Raw genomic sequence first — 16,192 nt, 5'->3', positions numbered from 1 at the left:
GTTTTTCGTCCCGTCCCTAACTGTTGCCAACATGTTTTTCTCCTCTATCTGCCTTTTCTTCTCTACATAGTATTTTGACTCGTTCTGCTGGTGGTTAATCTTTCTTTCGGTCCGATCATCATTCTTCTTAGCTCTCCATGCATTCAACCGTATGCTATTTTCATCCCACTTGTCTTAGTTATATTGCATAAACCTTGCATTCAAAAATTCGTTCCTTCTACCCTTAATGGACACACTGTTCATTCGTGCCACTACCCTTGAAATCTCCCCCAAAGAATCAACCCTACAAAAGTAAACGGTCGTAAGTGTTCTTTCCTTTTTTTTTCTTCAAATATACACGTCCATGATGCCTCCTGCTCACCCAAAATCCCTATATAGAACACTACTGCTTATTTCGTCTACTAGGTAACGAACATCGAGTGCATCGTCTTTTCCAAGTCCATTGGTTAAAGAAGAAGACTTCGGCTTGGTTGATTAAACTTGATTTTCATAAGGCTTATGACAGGGACAGATGGAGTGTTGTGGATGTAGTGTTGGAGAATATGGGGTTCGGAAAAAAGTGGAGAGAGTGGATTCGTGTGAGCCTCACGACAGCATCCATGTCTATTTTAGTGAACGGAACACCAACCATTCCATTTAAGCTACATAAGGGCTTACGTCAGGGTGATCCATTATCCCCATTTTTATTTGTTCTAGTTGGTCAAGTGTTGAATAGTATGCTTAGAAGGTTGTCTGAAATTGGGAGAATAAAACCATTGGAGATAGGTAGAGACAAGATACAAATCTCACACTTACAGTTCGCAGACGACACAATCTTGTTTTGTCCTTGTGACGTTGAGTCTATGACGAACTATAAGAGGATCTTTCAGGGTTTTGAGATTATGTCTAGTCTAAAGATCAATTATGACAAATCTGTGGTCATTGGCATAAACTGTGGAGAGGAGACAATTGATGAAGCGTGTGGTATCTTGGAGTGCAACAAAGCTATACTTTCGATCCGGTATTTGGGGATTCCTCTAGGGGCGAATCCAAAACGTGTGAAGACATGGGATCCTATTATAAAGAAGGTAAAGGAAAGACTTAAGGGTTGGGAAGGAAAGTTTTTAACAAAGGTAGGTAAACTAGTCCTTATAAAGGCTGTCCTAAATAGCCTTCCTATGTATTACCTTAGCATGTTCAAAATTTCTAAGGCTGTTGCTGCAAGATTGTTTCTCTATAGTCGAGATTTTTTTGGGTTAAGGCAGATGGTGGAAAGGGTATGCCGAAGGTAAAGTGGAGTGTTGTACAAAAACCAAAAAAACAAGGAAGTTTGGGGGTAGGAGACATATCTTTGAAGAATACTGCTCTATTGTTTAAGTTGTGGTGGAGGTTCAATAAGGAGGAATGTTTAAGTGGTGGTGGAGGTTCAATAAGGAGAAATGTCCGCTTTGGAAGAAAAGTAGTTTGGTCTTGCAATAACCTTGATGGTGGTATGTCTTTTGAAAATCAAAATTTGAAGAGAACTGGGGGTGTATGGGCTGACATTGGCAACATACGTATGAGTGAGAGCAGTCTTGTGGATATATATCAAGAGGGTCTTCAATTGCAAGTGGGTAACGAAACTAAAACCAAATTCTGGCACGACCTTTGGGTACAGGAAGGTAGATTGAAAGAGGTATTCCCAAGTCTTTACAGGGTGACGCTGAACAAGGAGTGCTCAATCAGTGAGTGTGACATTTGGGATGGTTATATTTGGAGATGGAGCCTACAATGGAGAAGAGCTTTATGGGAATGGGAAGAACAAGACCTTGTAAAGCTTCTTGTAATTTTGTCAAAAATCGGAATTAGACAAGAAGAGGTGGACACTTTGAAATGGAAGCATCACAAGCAAGGTAATTTTTCTGTTAAATCTTTTTTAGATGTGGTATATAAGAATAAGGAGATAGGAGTGGAACCCAATATGTATAATTTCACGAAACAATTGTGGAAAAGTATTGTGCCTCCACGGGTTGAGTTGCTGATGTGGTTTGTAATTTTGGAAAGAATGAATACTAGAGATAGATTATATAAGTTAAGATTGTACCAGAAGCGGAATCCTTTTGTGTCTTATGTAAGGATAGGTTGGAGACAGTACATCACTTATTTTTTTTCATGTGATCGTATATGGAAGTTGTGGGGATCAATCTTAGTGGATTGGAGTGTGATTTGGGTTTAGCCAGGAACCACTAAAGAATGCTTTGAGGTGTGGATGGATAGAAAGATATGGAAAGATTTGAAGGAAGTGTGGATGGTGTTATTTTTTTCTGTAATATGGTGCACATGGAGATGTAGAAATAACATTGTCTTTACTAATAGAGTGTTGGTATTAGAGAAGTTAAAGGAGGAAGTTGTAGAATGCACAAATCAATGGTGTCAAGATCGACAATATAGGAGTAATTGATGTTCTTATGAGTGCAAATATGAAGTCTAAGGTGAATAAGAAGACATATGAAGTTTATCTTTTGATGCATGATTTACTGATCTATGAAAAAAGCCAATAATTCTGCAGAGTAAAAGTTGGAAGGAGAATGATCATGATTTGATGTTGTATATCTAATCAGGTTCATCTTGAAGTGTCTTTGAAGGAGCTAAAATCATTATATTCTTTTGCTCCATATTTGCTGTTTAATGCTAATTTTTATGTTTTCTTTGTAGTTGTTGCCTTGTTTTTGTTGCTGTTTTTTGAAAATACGCCCACTTTGTTTGGAGTTGGATGGAGATGTAATTATCTAAAAAATTATTGACAAAAATTGTTAATAGAGTGACAGAAGAATAAAAATAATTAATTTATAATTTTTGAAAGACCAATTTAATTGATAAAATTTTAGTAATAAATTTAAAGAACAATCTATCTTTAAGAGACTAATTTAACTATTAAATCGTTATACAAAAAGGATAAAATTCATATGTTGATTAAATGATTAGGAATGTTTCCAAAAATGGTTATAAATTGTCATCCAGAAGCTGCAAGCAATCCCCATTATGCTATTTTGTCCATTTTTCTTCACCATTTCCAAAAGTGAAATCGTTGTCCATTTACACTCATGATTGTGAGTAAGGGTGATAAACAAAAAATAAAAAAAACATGAATTAAAATTGAATAAAAAAAAATCTATTGAAATTAATAGTTAACAAAAAGATAGATTATTGAAATTGAATACAAAGAGAATCACTCAACTTTCTATTCAATTTATTGATATAATAAAAAAGGGACTCTTCAACCTAACTTATTCACATTATAATTTTATTACGAACAAAAAAAAAGTTTTCACACCTTTAATCACTTAATATATAACAACTATAATAGTTTATGAAGTATTTATAACCTATTACTAGATTAAAACAAAGAAAACCCTAAACCCATAAACATAAAGCCTAATTTAGTAACTAAATAAATAAAATTAAAATACATCAAATTAAATTAAACATTCTAAAAATATAAACTAATAAATTTTAAATAATATTTAAACTTTTCCTATTACAAACATTTGAAGTACGTTTCAAAGGATTTTCATGGATATGGATAACCTGATTTTCCATCTAAAATCAATCCAATTCGATTATATTAGTTCTGAATTTAATAGGTAATCGGATACAATCGAGTCAGGTCCGATTCAACCCAACCCAATTTTAATTGAATTTTAATTGGTATGAGTATTAGTTCTGGAATTTTAATTGGTATGAGTATTAGTTCTGGAATTGTGGAACCCGAACCATCCCAATTATCTGATTAGTTTAATATTAATTAAAAAATAAATAAAATATATACATCTTTATCTCCTAATCCAAAAATCTTTAAAATTATGATAATTATTTAATTTTAAATTGATGATGTATTATTATTATTATTATTATTATTATTATTAAAGTTTTCTTTTATAAATTTTCTTTTTAATTGGGTATTCAATTAACCAAACGAATTCAAATCGAATTTAATTAGTTCAGATCCGCTCACAATTTAAATTTAATCGGTTTAATTCTCATTTTACCCAAAATCCAAACTAACCCAACGTAATACCTTTAATTGCAAGACATGAAATCACCAATTTTATTTGGTGACATAACAATAGAATGACCAATAGTATGAACACATTTTAATATTCTATTTTGCCAGAAAATAATCATATCCATAAATTTTTTAAATCAGATTATAATCAAAATGAATAATTTTAAGCAGAAAAAACTTATAAGTGAAACCACTATTTTGAAATTTATGAACAGAAGTATTATTTTTAAATTGTAATAATTTTATGAATTTAACTTCAAGTATCAAATATTAAATAATATAAACTATTATTTCAAATCAATTTTTGTAATTATACCACTTAAAAATATTTTTTTCACACATTCGAAAACCAATACATGGTCTTAAAACCATTATTGTTAGCTAAGATATCCAAGTCTATTAATTCTCATATGATCGATTATTTTAAAAAACAATTATATAAATAAAATAAAAATATTATTTGTACACTAAAATTAACCACTATATATACAAATACATATAATTTAACTTATTTCCTATATGTATTTTATATTCTAACATGTATTTTATGCTAGTAACTGATTTTAATATACACCTAGCATGATAGTCCATAAAATTAGGCAACAACTCACATGCATTCTCAAATTATTTAACAGTTCGTAAATATTAACTTCGTACGAAGACAACATAAATTTTCACCATAAAATTATTAAAATGTTTAATTTTTAAGCATTCCCAAATACGTACTAATTCTACCATTTATACCAATGATCACCATATATTACAACATCAACTACATAAATTACATGATGCAATTGTGCATATCACAATAAGTTCTTAATTTAAAATCTGTACACCATTTTTGCCAAAAACAAAAAAGGCCAACGACACGACGAGAGGATCACTCTTTTTCTTTAATTTTTACTATTAATAATTTATCGCCTTTTATCTTCCAGGAGGGGAAAAAAAACAATGAAGATAAGGGTGAAAAAGAAGAGGCAAACACGAATCATAATCCCAATAAGTCTTTTACAGCATATAGCTGCAAGTTCAAATCATTGGTCTTTTGCTAATATATGAATACACAAATTCAACTTTCCTTTATTGTTGAAAAACAACGAAAGGTCATACCTACACAGGTATCAGAACAATGATTGTCAGCACATCATGAAAAGACTGATTTGCTGCTTTTACTCGTTGGATGGAGAATCCTCTGGTGGAACGCTTCCCCCTTCTACAGAAACAACGGAATTGGCTTAGTCAGTTTGTTTCGATGATGCTCAAAAAAGGGAATCGAAGACAACCAACCAGTTTCATTGAACAATGTAAGCTTTTGAAATAATAGACATACCTTCTCCTTCAGGAGCATAAGGAGATTTCCGGTAGCGTGTTTGTTGTTGTGTTGGCTGAAATTGGCAAATGTGTGATTAGATTTAACTTTGTTCAAATATGAAAAGTAGGTGATTAGGGGATTTGAGGCTTTAAGTTTTCAGCAATTTATTTATTTATTTATTGAATTACTAAAGAGCACGTGTGGTAACTAATATGCCTAAACAAAACTATGGTATCAAGGTTAATTTGTTTAGATTTTCTTTTTTGCTGATAGTGAAGTGTGCAGAAGCTATGAAGACATCTGAAATTTACCAACTATGATTCTACCATTGCAATGCAAAGCAACAACAAAGCAGAAATGCCGCAGAAGCTGCTCCCAATTGTAAAATTAAGTTTCTGTTGGATTAAATTATTTATGTTTATAAAATCTTATCATCGGAAGTTTCCTAGAGAAAAAGGGAAATGCTAATCATATAACTCAAAAGCAAGCAACAACTAACAGTTACAACCCTACGTTTTTCTCCCTAATGTCTCTACATATTTGGAAGGGTATTTGATAGGAAAATGTGTAGTTGTTGGTTGCTTTTGGGTAGTATAGTTAGCATTTATCGACAATAACTTTAGGGAAAAAGGAATGTTCCTTAGAAGAAAGGTTTTTTTTTTTGGGGGGGAGGAGGCAGTTAACAAATAAGCACTGAATCGCACAATGAAATTTTCACCATCCAATGCGCATTACCATTATTTGCTTATATTTTAGTTATCCATGTTGGGGAATAAGAGTATTTTTACTCTTCACTCTTACTGACATAGCTTGATGTATGGTTAGTTAAGTTAATATCCTTATTAAGAACTCAGTTGTATTTTCTCTATGCTGACTAGGACTAGTTAGTTACATTGTTAGCAGTAGAAGTAGCTATTAGGCCTTTACTATATATATAGTGTAAAGGTGTGATTCCCCATTATAACAAAATCACTTCCATTCACATGCTTTTCTCACTCAATTTCTCCCTCACCTCTATGGAAGCACACAGAAATTCACCTCTCTAAGCTCATTTCATCATGGTGCAGTGAACGTGGATCGAGGTGGTGTGCGACAAGAAAGTTTGAGATCGTGGCTAGTGCGTGTGATTTTGAATTCTTCTTCGGATTTTTTGATCTGCAATTTGGCGCCATGGAAGCGTCACACCAAAATTCCGAGGTTAAGGTGAATCCAAGCACATATAGTGCTGAATCAGTTGCTGCATTCATGAATCAAATTGCAGAATTGCAATCTGTGCACCGAAAGGCTCGTGGAACCTCAAATCCGAGCGCAAATCCTGCCAGTCCTTACTTCCTCCATCCTTTCGCAAATCCTGGTATCTCTATCACTCCTGTTATCATCACTGGTTCGAATTATAATGACTGGTGTAGATCTATGACTTTAGCCCTAAATGCTAAAAATAAACTGTGATTTGTTGACGGAACTATCAAGAAACCTAGCGAATCTGATGTAATGTTTGAACAATAGGAGATATGTAACACTTGCGTTGTGGCTTGGATAAACTTGTCTTTAAGTCGTGACATCTCACGTAGTGTAATCTGGAATAATTTGGCTTATGACCTCTGGAGAGACCTGAAAAGGAGATACTATCATGGAGATCGTTTCGGTTCGCTGAATTAGAGGAAGAACTATATGTTGTGAGGCAAGGATAGTTGTCAGTGACGAATTACTTTACTAAACTGAAAGGACTTTGGGAAGATCTAGACAGTTTTCAACCAGTTCCTTCATGTGATTGTGGTGAGACTTGTAAGTGTGGACTTGGAGTGATGCAAAAATACAGCACAGAAGGCTATGTGGTACGGTTCTCAAGAGGATTAAGCGAACAGTTCAGTGGAGTTCGATCGCAAATTATGTTAATGGATCCTTTGCCACACATTGATTCCACCTTTTCCCTGCTTACACAGCAAGAAAGGCAGCTTGTCAGTATTGATGGTGGACCAGGGATACTCTTAAATGCCTCCCAAGCACAGCGCCAAAGCAGTGCACGAACTAGTGAAGGGAACCCTGCCAGAAATTCTGAAAATGCCTATAGAGGACGAGGTCGAGGCAGGTTCAGTGGTGGAAGAGGACAAGGGCGAGGATGAGTGCAATGTACATATTGTGGGAAGGCAGGACACACAATTGATGTGTGCTATAAGAAGCACGGTCTGCCACCACACCTCAAGGAAAGGTACAGTGATGGTGCTGCAATTATGCAGCCACTGAAGAGACTCGTGATGAAGACAGTGCAGACCAAAGGCACAAGGTTGATGATCAGGTTCTGGAGTTCACTCAGGATCAAAAGCTTGCTTTACTTGCTCTCCTTCAACACCAAGAGGTGCAGCATATTCATAGCACCAACCAAATTAACACACAAGCTCCAACAATGAGGAGTAAAAGAGTGGTTCAAATTTTACACTTTAAATCACACGTGTTGGCAGAGATCAGTGGTTATGAAACAGAAAAATCGAAATCTTGTGTGATTGACACTGGTGCAACAGATCATGTGTCATATTCACTTCAAGATTTAGATTCTTATTTCCATATCCCACCTGTAATAGTGAGACTCCCCAATGGATCATACACTATCAGCAGCATAATGGGGACTGTCTCTTTCACTAATGACCTATACCTCACAAATACACTATATATACCTACCTTCAACTTCAAACTTATTTCTGTTTCATCACTCACTACAAATTTAAAATGTGAATTGAAAATTTCTGATGCTGTTTGTGAAGTACAGGATTTGTCAAAGATGATTGGAGTAGCTAGAGTTGCTGATGGACTTTACATTCTACAAAACTCTGCACATCATGCATTCCATATAGCACCACAGATTAGTGCACCTCCGACAATAAACAATGTAGTCTCAAGTAGCACATGGCATAATAGGCTAGGGCATCTACCCTAAACTAGAATGCTTGTAATGAAAGAAAAATTTCCCTTCATAGCAAATCACATAAGGATCCTTGTGATCCATTTCACTGTGGTAAGCAAAAACGGCTGCCATTTCCTCTTAGTTCTAGTACAGCAAATTTTTGTTTTGATCTTGTTCATATAGATATTTGGGGACCATTGAGTGTACCTTCCCTTAGTGGACACAAATAATTTTTTACTGTTGTTGATGACACAAGTAGATTTACCTGGATTTACCTTATGAAACGAAAATCAGAGGCTTCTAATTTAGTTAAAGCATTTGTTCAGTTTGTGAAAACTCAGTTTGAAAAATCAGTTAAGGCCGTTCGGTCAGACAATGGACCAGAATTTACATTGCTTTCTTTCTATGCTTCAAATGGTATTACTCATCAAACCTCTTGTGTGGAAACACCACAACAAACTGGAATCGTAGAAAGAAAGCATCGACATATCTTAGAAGTGGCCCGAAGCCTCATGTTTCAGTCACACATCTCTGCTTGTTTTTGGAACTATGCTGTTAAGCATGCAGTGCACCTCATAAACAGATATCCAGGTAGCCTTCTTAAAGATCAGTCTCCCTTTGAAGTTTTGCATAACAAACTTCCTTATATTTCCCAAGGTATTTGGATGTCTTGTTTATGTGAGCACCTTGACTGCCCAGCAATCTAAATTGGATTCATGAGCACATAAATGTTGCTTTCTTGGATATCAAGAGGGTACCAAAGGTTACTTGTTAATTGATTTACGAACTAGAAAAATTTTCATCTCTCGTAATGCCATCTTTTAGGAAAATCATTTTCCTTTCTTACATGCAACACACCAACTTCCACCGAGCCCCCTGCACTGATGTATGTCCCTTCCTTAGATCCGTTCTCTTATGACATTCCATTGCATGATTCAGCTTCATTAGACTCTAATGTTCATTCTCGTCCTCCGGACTTCTCTTTACATGAATGCACTAGTTTTGGCACTGACGACACTCCTGAGGTTCCCTCTCCATTAGGTCTTGAATCAAATGATTCACCATTCCCCTCATCTCACACACCTACCTTTCCGCATGACACATCCCCATCATTGCCTCCTCCACCTGTAGGTCCCGAGTCCGAGTCAGTTTCCCAGCTCATTCGTCCCATTCTTAGGAGATCAACTAGAGACCATAGGCCACCCTCTTATCTTAAGGATTATCATTGTGTGAATTCCATCAGTGGCACTAGTACTCATTGCAAATATCCATTTACAGTATCATATCAAAATTTAAGTCACAGTTTTCAAAGGTTCTCTATGGCCATCTCCCAAAATACCGAACCACAGACTTTTAGGGATGCTGTGTCTCAACAATGTTGGAGGAGCGCCATTAAAGCTGAGCTGGATCCTCTTGAGCAGAATCAGACTTGGAAGTTAACTCCTTTGCTGACAGGAAAAACTCCAATAGGTTGCAAGTGGGTCTTTCGGGTTAAATTTAATCCAGACGGCACCATTGAATGGCACAAGACCAGGCTTGTTGCCAAAGGTTTTATCCAAATTCCAGGAGTTGATTATATTGATACCTTCAGTCCCATTGTGAAAGTCACCACACTACGCGTTGTTCTTTCTTTGGCAGCTGTCAAAAATTGGTTTCTCAAGCAATTGGATGTTAATACAGCTTTCTTCCATGGAGAGCTTGATAAAGAAGTCTACACGACACTCCCTCCAGGTCTTGATGTTGCTAAGCGAGGGTTGGTTTGTCGCTTGAAGAAGTCCTTTTATGGCTTGAAGCAGGCTAGCCGTCAATGGAACATGAAACTCACTTCTGTGTTACGTGGGGCTGGTTTTGCTCAGTCTAGACTTGACCATTCTTTGTTCACTAAGCACTGCCCATGGGATCAGCATCATCCTCGTGTACGTCGATGATCTCATCCTCACTGGGGATTCTCTTGCTGAAATTAACAACGTTAAGCAACTCCTTGATGATCGTTTCAGCATTAAGGAATTAGGTGATTTGAAATACTTTCTCGGGATGGAGGTGGCTCGTTCTGGCAAGGGCATTGTCGTTTATCAGAAGAAATGTCGCCGATTTGCTGAGTGATTATGGGCTGCTTGAGTGCAAACCGAGCTCTACCCCTATGGACTATGCTTGCAAGCTCACCAAGGACAGTGGCGATGTCCTTGAGGATTCGACACCTTTTCAAAAGCTTATCGGACGCCTACTCTACTTGACTAACACAAGGCCTGACATTTGCTTTGCTGTTGGCAAATTGAGTCAGCACCTTGATCATCCACGATCCGGGCATTTCTCTGCCGCTATGAGGATTCTTAAGTACCTTAAAGGTTGTCCAACTACAGGTCTTTTCTTCTCTTCCACCTCTGACCAGCACGTTGTCGGATTCTCTAATTCTGACTGGGCCTCTTGCATTGATTCCCGGAGATTGGTTTCCGGCTATTGCTTCTTCCATGGTTCCTCCCTCATCTCGTGGAAGAGTAAGAAACAATCGACGGTGGCCAAGTCCTCCACTGAAGCAGAGTATCAAGCATTAGCACATGCTACTTGTGAGGCGCCATGGCTCTTTAATCTGTTCAACGAATTACGGCTCCGGCTTTCCAAGTCCATCAACCTCTATTGTGATAGTCAATCGGCGTTGCATTTGCCAGCAAATCCCATCTTCCATGAACGGACAAAGAACATTGAGGTTGATTGTCATATTACTCGTGAGAAGATGCAGATCGGTCTTACCAGGCTTCTTCCAATTGCTAGTCAAGAGCAGCTTGCTGATATCTTGACGAGAAACCGTTGGCGCCTGGCCCCTTTTCGAAGCTATTTCTCAAGCTTGGACTGCGCGACCTTCACACTCCAAGCTTGCGGGGGGCTGTTGGGGAGTAAGTATTTTTACTCTTCACTCTTACTGACAAGCCTGATGTATGGTTAGTTAAGTTAATATCCTTATTAAGGACTCAATTGTATTTTCTCTATGCTGACTAGGACTAGTTAGTTACATTGTTAGCAGTAGAAGTAGCTGTTAGGCCTTTACTATATATATATATAGTCTAACTGTATAGTGTAAAGGTGTGATTCACCATTATAACAAAATCACTTCATCAAACTCACATGCTTCTCTCACTCAATTTCTCCCTCGCCTCTATGGGAGCACACAGAAATTCACCTCTCTAAGCTCATTTCATCAATCCGCATGATACAACCCAGTTTAGCCATTAGACACAAAAGCTTCGTATAAATTCAACAACCATCAGGCAGCACACTATTCACACGCATTAGAATAATGAATCTTACTAAACCTTACAAAGCAACATTACCATCTTAAATTCAGGTATGAGAATATTGGTTCAATACCTGTAGTTTAGGTCTAAGTGCTTCAAGTGGTCCCTTAGGCTTCTCGCCACCTTGCTGTTTGATGTGAGAGCACATTCAAGCATAAGAAAAATTAAATATATGCAATTATTACATAGTAGGGTCTGCAAGAAGTACCTTTCCAAGTGCCCAATCAGCGGAATCAAAGTAAGCGCGCTCATGGTCCTGCCATGAGAAGTTGGATTCGGAGTGAAAATTAACATAAGTATATGTCAGTGAACATTAAGAAAATCACAAGTATTGACCATCTTGAATTCAAAAATAGAAGTGACAAATAAATCTACTCATAGAATCCTCGAGTCACATACCTTAGATATGAGAGGTGGCTTTTTGGGCATCATTCCTCCATATTTTTTCTTTATAGCTTCCTCCTACAAGGTTTATAAACTAGTAAGGCGGAAAATAACAAATTCTTTTGGCAGTAAACAATCTCATAGTAAAGGGAATATGTTAAGGACTTAGGTATTATGGGGTGCCCAAGGTCTACATTGAGTAGTATGGATGCTTGATGTTGTATTTATTAAGGAGAGTGGTTCCTCCCTTAGCAGCTAACTTTTAAGATGTGGTTTCCTGTTTCCCACTTTTTTTAGATACTTAACAACGATATCAAAGCCTTGGTTGTCGGCACATGGAAAGGGCTACCTATAGGATGGATTAAGGCGAATACCAAATACTGAAAGCCAGACACCACTGGGTCAGTGTCGATAGAGTTAAGCCTCCGTGGATGTCGGTTCTCCAGGGGCGGTGTATTGTTTAGGGACTTGGGTATTATAGGGTGTCCAAAGTCCCGCATTGGGTAGTATGGAATGCTTGATGTTGTATTTAAGGAGACTGGTACTTCCCCCTTAACAACTAGCTTTTAAGGTGTGTTATTTCCTACATTCCTTAGATACTTAATAGATTATTTCATTGAAGGTCACATTTAACTTTTGATTTAAGAATGCAAGGAGATTGATATGGATACCACCTGCTTCTGGGATGACGGCATGTTACTCGACTCATTAGATGCGTTGACATCCATTTGTCGTTGTTCTTTGTTATCCTCTACGTTTGACATGAGGCCCTTTAGTGTGTAAAAACCTGCAGTTTCAAGAATATGTCATCTTAGTAGAAAATTCCTGCTTTAATTATTCTATTTTCATTTTCAGTTGTATGTTTTCAGAATTTTGAAAAGAGAAAAAGAAGTCAAAACAGGAAATAAAAAAGAGAAAACAAGACTTTACTGTTTTTATTTCTTTTTCTTTTCACAATTTTGAAAACATAAACCAGTGAAAATGAAAACAGAAACTAAATTAGCGCTACACTTGCAAATAAGTTCCACACTCTAATAATGACTACAACTTAGAGAGCTCTTTAGATTTCAGAGCAAAGAAAGCATCAGAATCTATAGCAAAGAAGGGGAATTTGGATCAATATTGTCAGACATTCAAGTCAACATTAACAAACTAACTTCATTAAAATATGGGCAAAAGAAATAAACAAGTGTTGATAAAATAGTAAGCAGCCAACATTTCACCCATACCAAGAGACATTGATTTACCAATTAACTTAAAGTATACAAGGTGAACAAAATACACATGTTGACCAAAATAAATTAATAAAAAATATAAAAACTTGTATGGACAGCACAAGAAACAAGCATATAGTCATATACTCAAACTAATTGAGATCTTGAATACCTAAACAGCTAAGACCAGGCAGCCATAGTAACCATAAATATGTTCAGACCCTTCGCAATATAAACATGGGAAAACGTTAGCTGAAAGTTTTATTTTTTAACTTTATGGTCTTTGCCACCTGTATTTAGACCGAAAATTAACTAATCCGACTAGTTACTGTGATTGCCTTTCCCAACCCAGGTTTTACACTATGATCAACTAGAAATATATATATTTTTTTATTTTGAAATGCATAACACGAAGTAATTGAAGAGAAAAACAAACAACTAAATAAACGAGCAAGCAATCGAAATTTACAAGGAAATTGCAAGTTCAGTCCTTAGCAACTTAAGCTCAAATCATATCAACCTAAGCTTCTCATCATTTCTCCTCCAAATCAATTAACAAAAACACTTCCTCAAACAAATGGTTTCAATCTTAATCAACTACAGCTAAAATAGGGATGGCAACGGGTCTCCATGGGGCGGGGACATGCCCCCCCGCCCCCCGCCCCCCGCCCCCCGCCTCCATTATCAGTCCCCGTCCCCGCCCCGTCTCCGCGACGGGTAACGGGGACCCCGTATCCGCCGGGGACTCGGGTATCCACGGATGTCCACGGATTTAAAAAAAATTTTAAAAATAAAACAGAATTTACAGAAATCGAAGGTAAATCACAGAGATCTGAGATATGAGATATAATCACAGAAAATGCAAAAAATCACAGATATGACATAAATCAAATTAACAAATGCTTCAAAGTAAATCACAGAAATTACAGAAAATCACAAAAAATCACATGAATCACAGATCTCATAGAAATCATAGAAATTACAGAAAATCACATGAATCACAAATCTTACAGAAATCACAGAAATTAACAAATTTTTAAGTTAAATGGAAATCATAGGGGACGACGAAGAACAACGCTCACTGAACGGCGACGGCGTGACACTCACTGAACGGCAACGGCACGACGCTCTTGCTGCTCACAGAACGGCGACAACGCGACGCGACTACTGTGACGAAGACGGTGATGGCGCGACACTCCTGTAACCCTGCTGCAACGTCTCTAACGCGTGAAGACAGCAACAACGGTGAGGGGGGTTTTGGGAGAGTGCGATGGTGAAGGGATTTTGGTGGCCGGCGGTGAGATTTGGAAGAAGAGAGGTGGACTTCTGGAGAGTAGAGAGGTTAGGGTTTCATCCCTTTCATGTGACTGAAGAAAAGTAACGCAGAATGGAGGAGGCCAGGGTTACTGAGATAGTGAGATTCAGAAATTAATATATATATGAAGGGCATTTTTGTCTTTTCTTATAACGGGATTATACGGATCCCCATGGGACGGGGACCTCTATCCCCGCCCCTGCCCCCGCCCCGTTTGTTATACGGGTCTCCATCCCCGTTTCCTACGGGGAGATTTTGCTCCCCAAATCCGTCTCCCGACGGGTAATTCCCCGCAGATACTCGTCCCGTCGGGGGAAATTGCCATGCCTAAGCTAAAATGTAAGCAAAGATCAACATGATGATAGCATTAGCAAGGTCCTCCAACATTTCAAAAACAAATAATTATGCACAAGCTCAAAAAGCAGCAGAAACCAATCATATCAAATCAAGCAAGTTCCAATCTTTTTTTTTGGGCATACAAACACATCTCAACTTTACAAAAAATAATAAAAAAGGATTTTTTGAAGCTCAACCCCACAAAAATCCTAGCGCTTCAAACCCCACATAAAGTATCTGGGTTCTAATTATAACAGCTAAAATAAAAAGGTATTCATTAAAACTCCAAAAAATTAAAAGAATAGTAGAAAATGGGTTGAAGCAAGAAAGAAGGTTCAGATTTGAAGGGAGGCAGTGAGTGACTCACCGGCGAGGAGGTGTGTAGGGAACACAACCTCAATAAGCGGATGCTCCAAATCGATCGTGTGTTGGTCAAGTCGATGTTCTCTTCTCTTTTGTCTCAGTCTCGGATCCGATGCCAATTTCCAGCAGATTTCTGCCCCTTTTATTTTATTTTAGGACTGCACTACGGTACAGATCAAGTTTGTGAAGATGTAGAGAGAATCCTGAATTTCGTGCCATTGTGCTACACGTAGGCTGCTTGTCTCCCTTTTGGGGATCAGTGTGCCTTTCCTGGCTCCTCTCACTTCTGAGTTCTAAGCTGTCTATGGATTGGGCTGGGCGGATGTTATGGGCTTTTACAGGCTGCCTGTTGGGTGAGACTTTATGGAAGTAGTACTCAGTGTTGGGTTAGAACAAAAACAAAAAGAAAAAAGGCTTTCGAAAAACCATGTTTGCTCTAATTGATTTTCGTTATATTTGGAGCGCATCTACTAGCTAGACATTGAAAAATCTGAACAAGGTGAATATCAGGTTGAAAATTTGGTCCAATAAAATTTTAAAAAAAATATTCCACCTAAATTATCCAACCAAAAAATTCTATTCAGTAATTCAAAAATTTTAATCATTTATTATACCCTAATTTACCAAAGCACCAACATCTCCCACAAATCCTCTGTCGTCACCGCCTCACCAACCAGTCTTTTCTACCAGCGTCACTCTCTCCCTTATCAGACATCCTCGTCGCCTCCTAGGTTCTTCACGCCATCACTTGGTCGCCAATCAGCTCCCATCGTCGCCGCCGGAATCCTCCTCACCGCTGCTAGTTAGTCAACAAGGACTCTCATCGGCACTCAAGGATAACCATCCACTTAAGAATAAAAATAATCATCCGCATACCCAGTGAATTGAACATCCACCATATTTTAATTGTATCTAACTAAATCCATTTCAATCAAATAACTATCCACATAAGAATTAAAATAACCATCCTCATACATACTAAAATGACCATCCAGCATATTATGGGTTGACCATAACAAGGTGGAAATAAGGGGTGGATGACGTTGCATTATGCG

General features: G+C 37.5%; 2 protein-coding genes across 6 annotated transcripts; one reads left to right on the top strand and one right to left on the bottom strand.

Moving 5' to 3' along the window:
- Nucleotides 1-343: 343 nt before the first annotated feature.
- LOC140179437 (uncharacterized) lies at nt 344-2,590 on the top strand. Its single transcript, XM_072218320.1, has 4 exons — nt 344-405; nt 506-1,267; nt 1,369-1,871; nt 2,580-2,590. Exons 1-4 carry the CDS (start codon nt 344-346, stop codon nt 2,588-2,590), a joined length of 1,338 nt encoding a protein of 445 aa, XP_072074421.1.
- Nucleotides 2,591-5,015: 2,425 nt separating this feature from the next.
- On the bottom strand, nt 5,016-15,388 carry LOC112751446 (uncharacterized). Of its 5 annotated transcripts, none has more exons than XM_072217952.1 (7): nt 15,142-15,388; nt 12,584-12,696; nt 11,925-11,987; nt 11,734-11,781; nt 11,599-11,652; nt 5,355-5,409; nt 5,016-5,237 (listed from the first exon to the last, which is right to left on the bottom strand). In XM_072217952.1, exons 2-7 carry the CDS (start codon nt 12,671-12,673, stop codon nt 5,194-5,196), a joined length of 354 nt encoding a protein of 117 aa, XP_072074053.1. In that variant the 5' UTR covers nt 12,674-12,696; nt 15,142-15,388; the 3' UTR covers nt 5,016-5,193. The 5 variants fall into 5 exon arrangements, with proteins under 5 accessions (XP_072074053.1, XP_025656378.1, XP_025656380.1 ...); XM_025800593.3 differs by having other exon boundaries at nt 14,231-15,172; XM_025800595.3 differs by lacking the exon at nt 15,142-15,388 and adding an exon at nt 14,206-14,810.
- Nucleotides 15,389-16,192: the final 804 nt, after the last annotated feature.

The sequence above is a fragment of the Arachis hypogaea genome, chromosome 15 (assembly GCF_003086295.3).
Source record: "Arachis hypogaea cultivar Tifrunner chromosome 15, arahy.Tifrunner.gnm2.J5K5, whole genome shotgun sequence".
Lineage (NCBI taxonomy): Eukaryota > Viridiplantae > Streptophyta > Magnoliopsida > Fabales > Fabaceae > Arachis > Arachis hypogaea.
Note: the sequence above shows the minus strand (reverse complement) of the source record. Positions and strands in the feature narration are given on the sequence as shown.

Bases quoted from the DNA above. Each gene is read 5' to 3' on its own strand.
- LOC140179437 (XM_072218320.1), top strand. From the start codon at position 344: ATGATGCCTCCTGCTCACCCAAAATCCCTATATAGAACACTACTGCTT. The intron at 406-505 runs GTAACGAACATC...GGCTTATGACAG, and splicing joins CTGCTTATTTCGTCTACTAG to GGACAGATGGAGTGTTGTGG. The intron at 1,268-1,368 runs GTAAAGTGGAGT...GTTGTGGTGGAG, and splicing joins GTGGAAAGGGTATGCCGAAG to GTTCAATAAGGAGGAATGTT.
- LOC112751446 (XM_072217952.1), bottom strand. From the start codon at position 12,673: ATGTCAAACGTAGAGGATAACAAAGAACAACGACAAATGGATGTCAAC. The intron at 11,782-11,924 runs GTATGTGACTCG...TTCTCATGGCAG, and splicing joins AGCCACCTCTCATATCTAAG to GACCATGAGCGCGCTTACTT. The intron at 5,410-11,598 runs GTATTGAACCAA...TGCCAATTTCAG, and splicing joins CACTTAGACCTAAACTACAG to CCAACACAACAACAAACACG.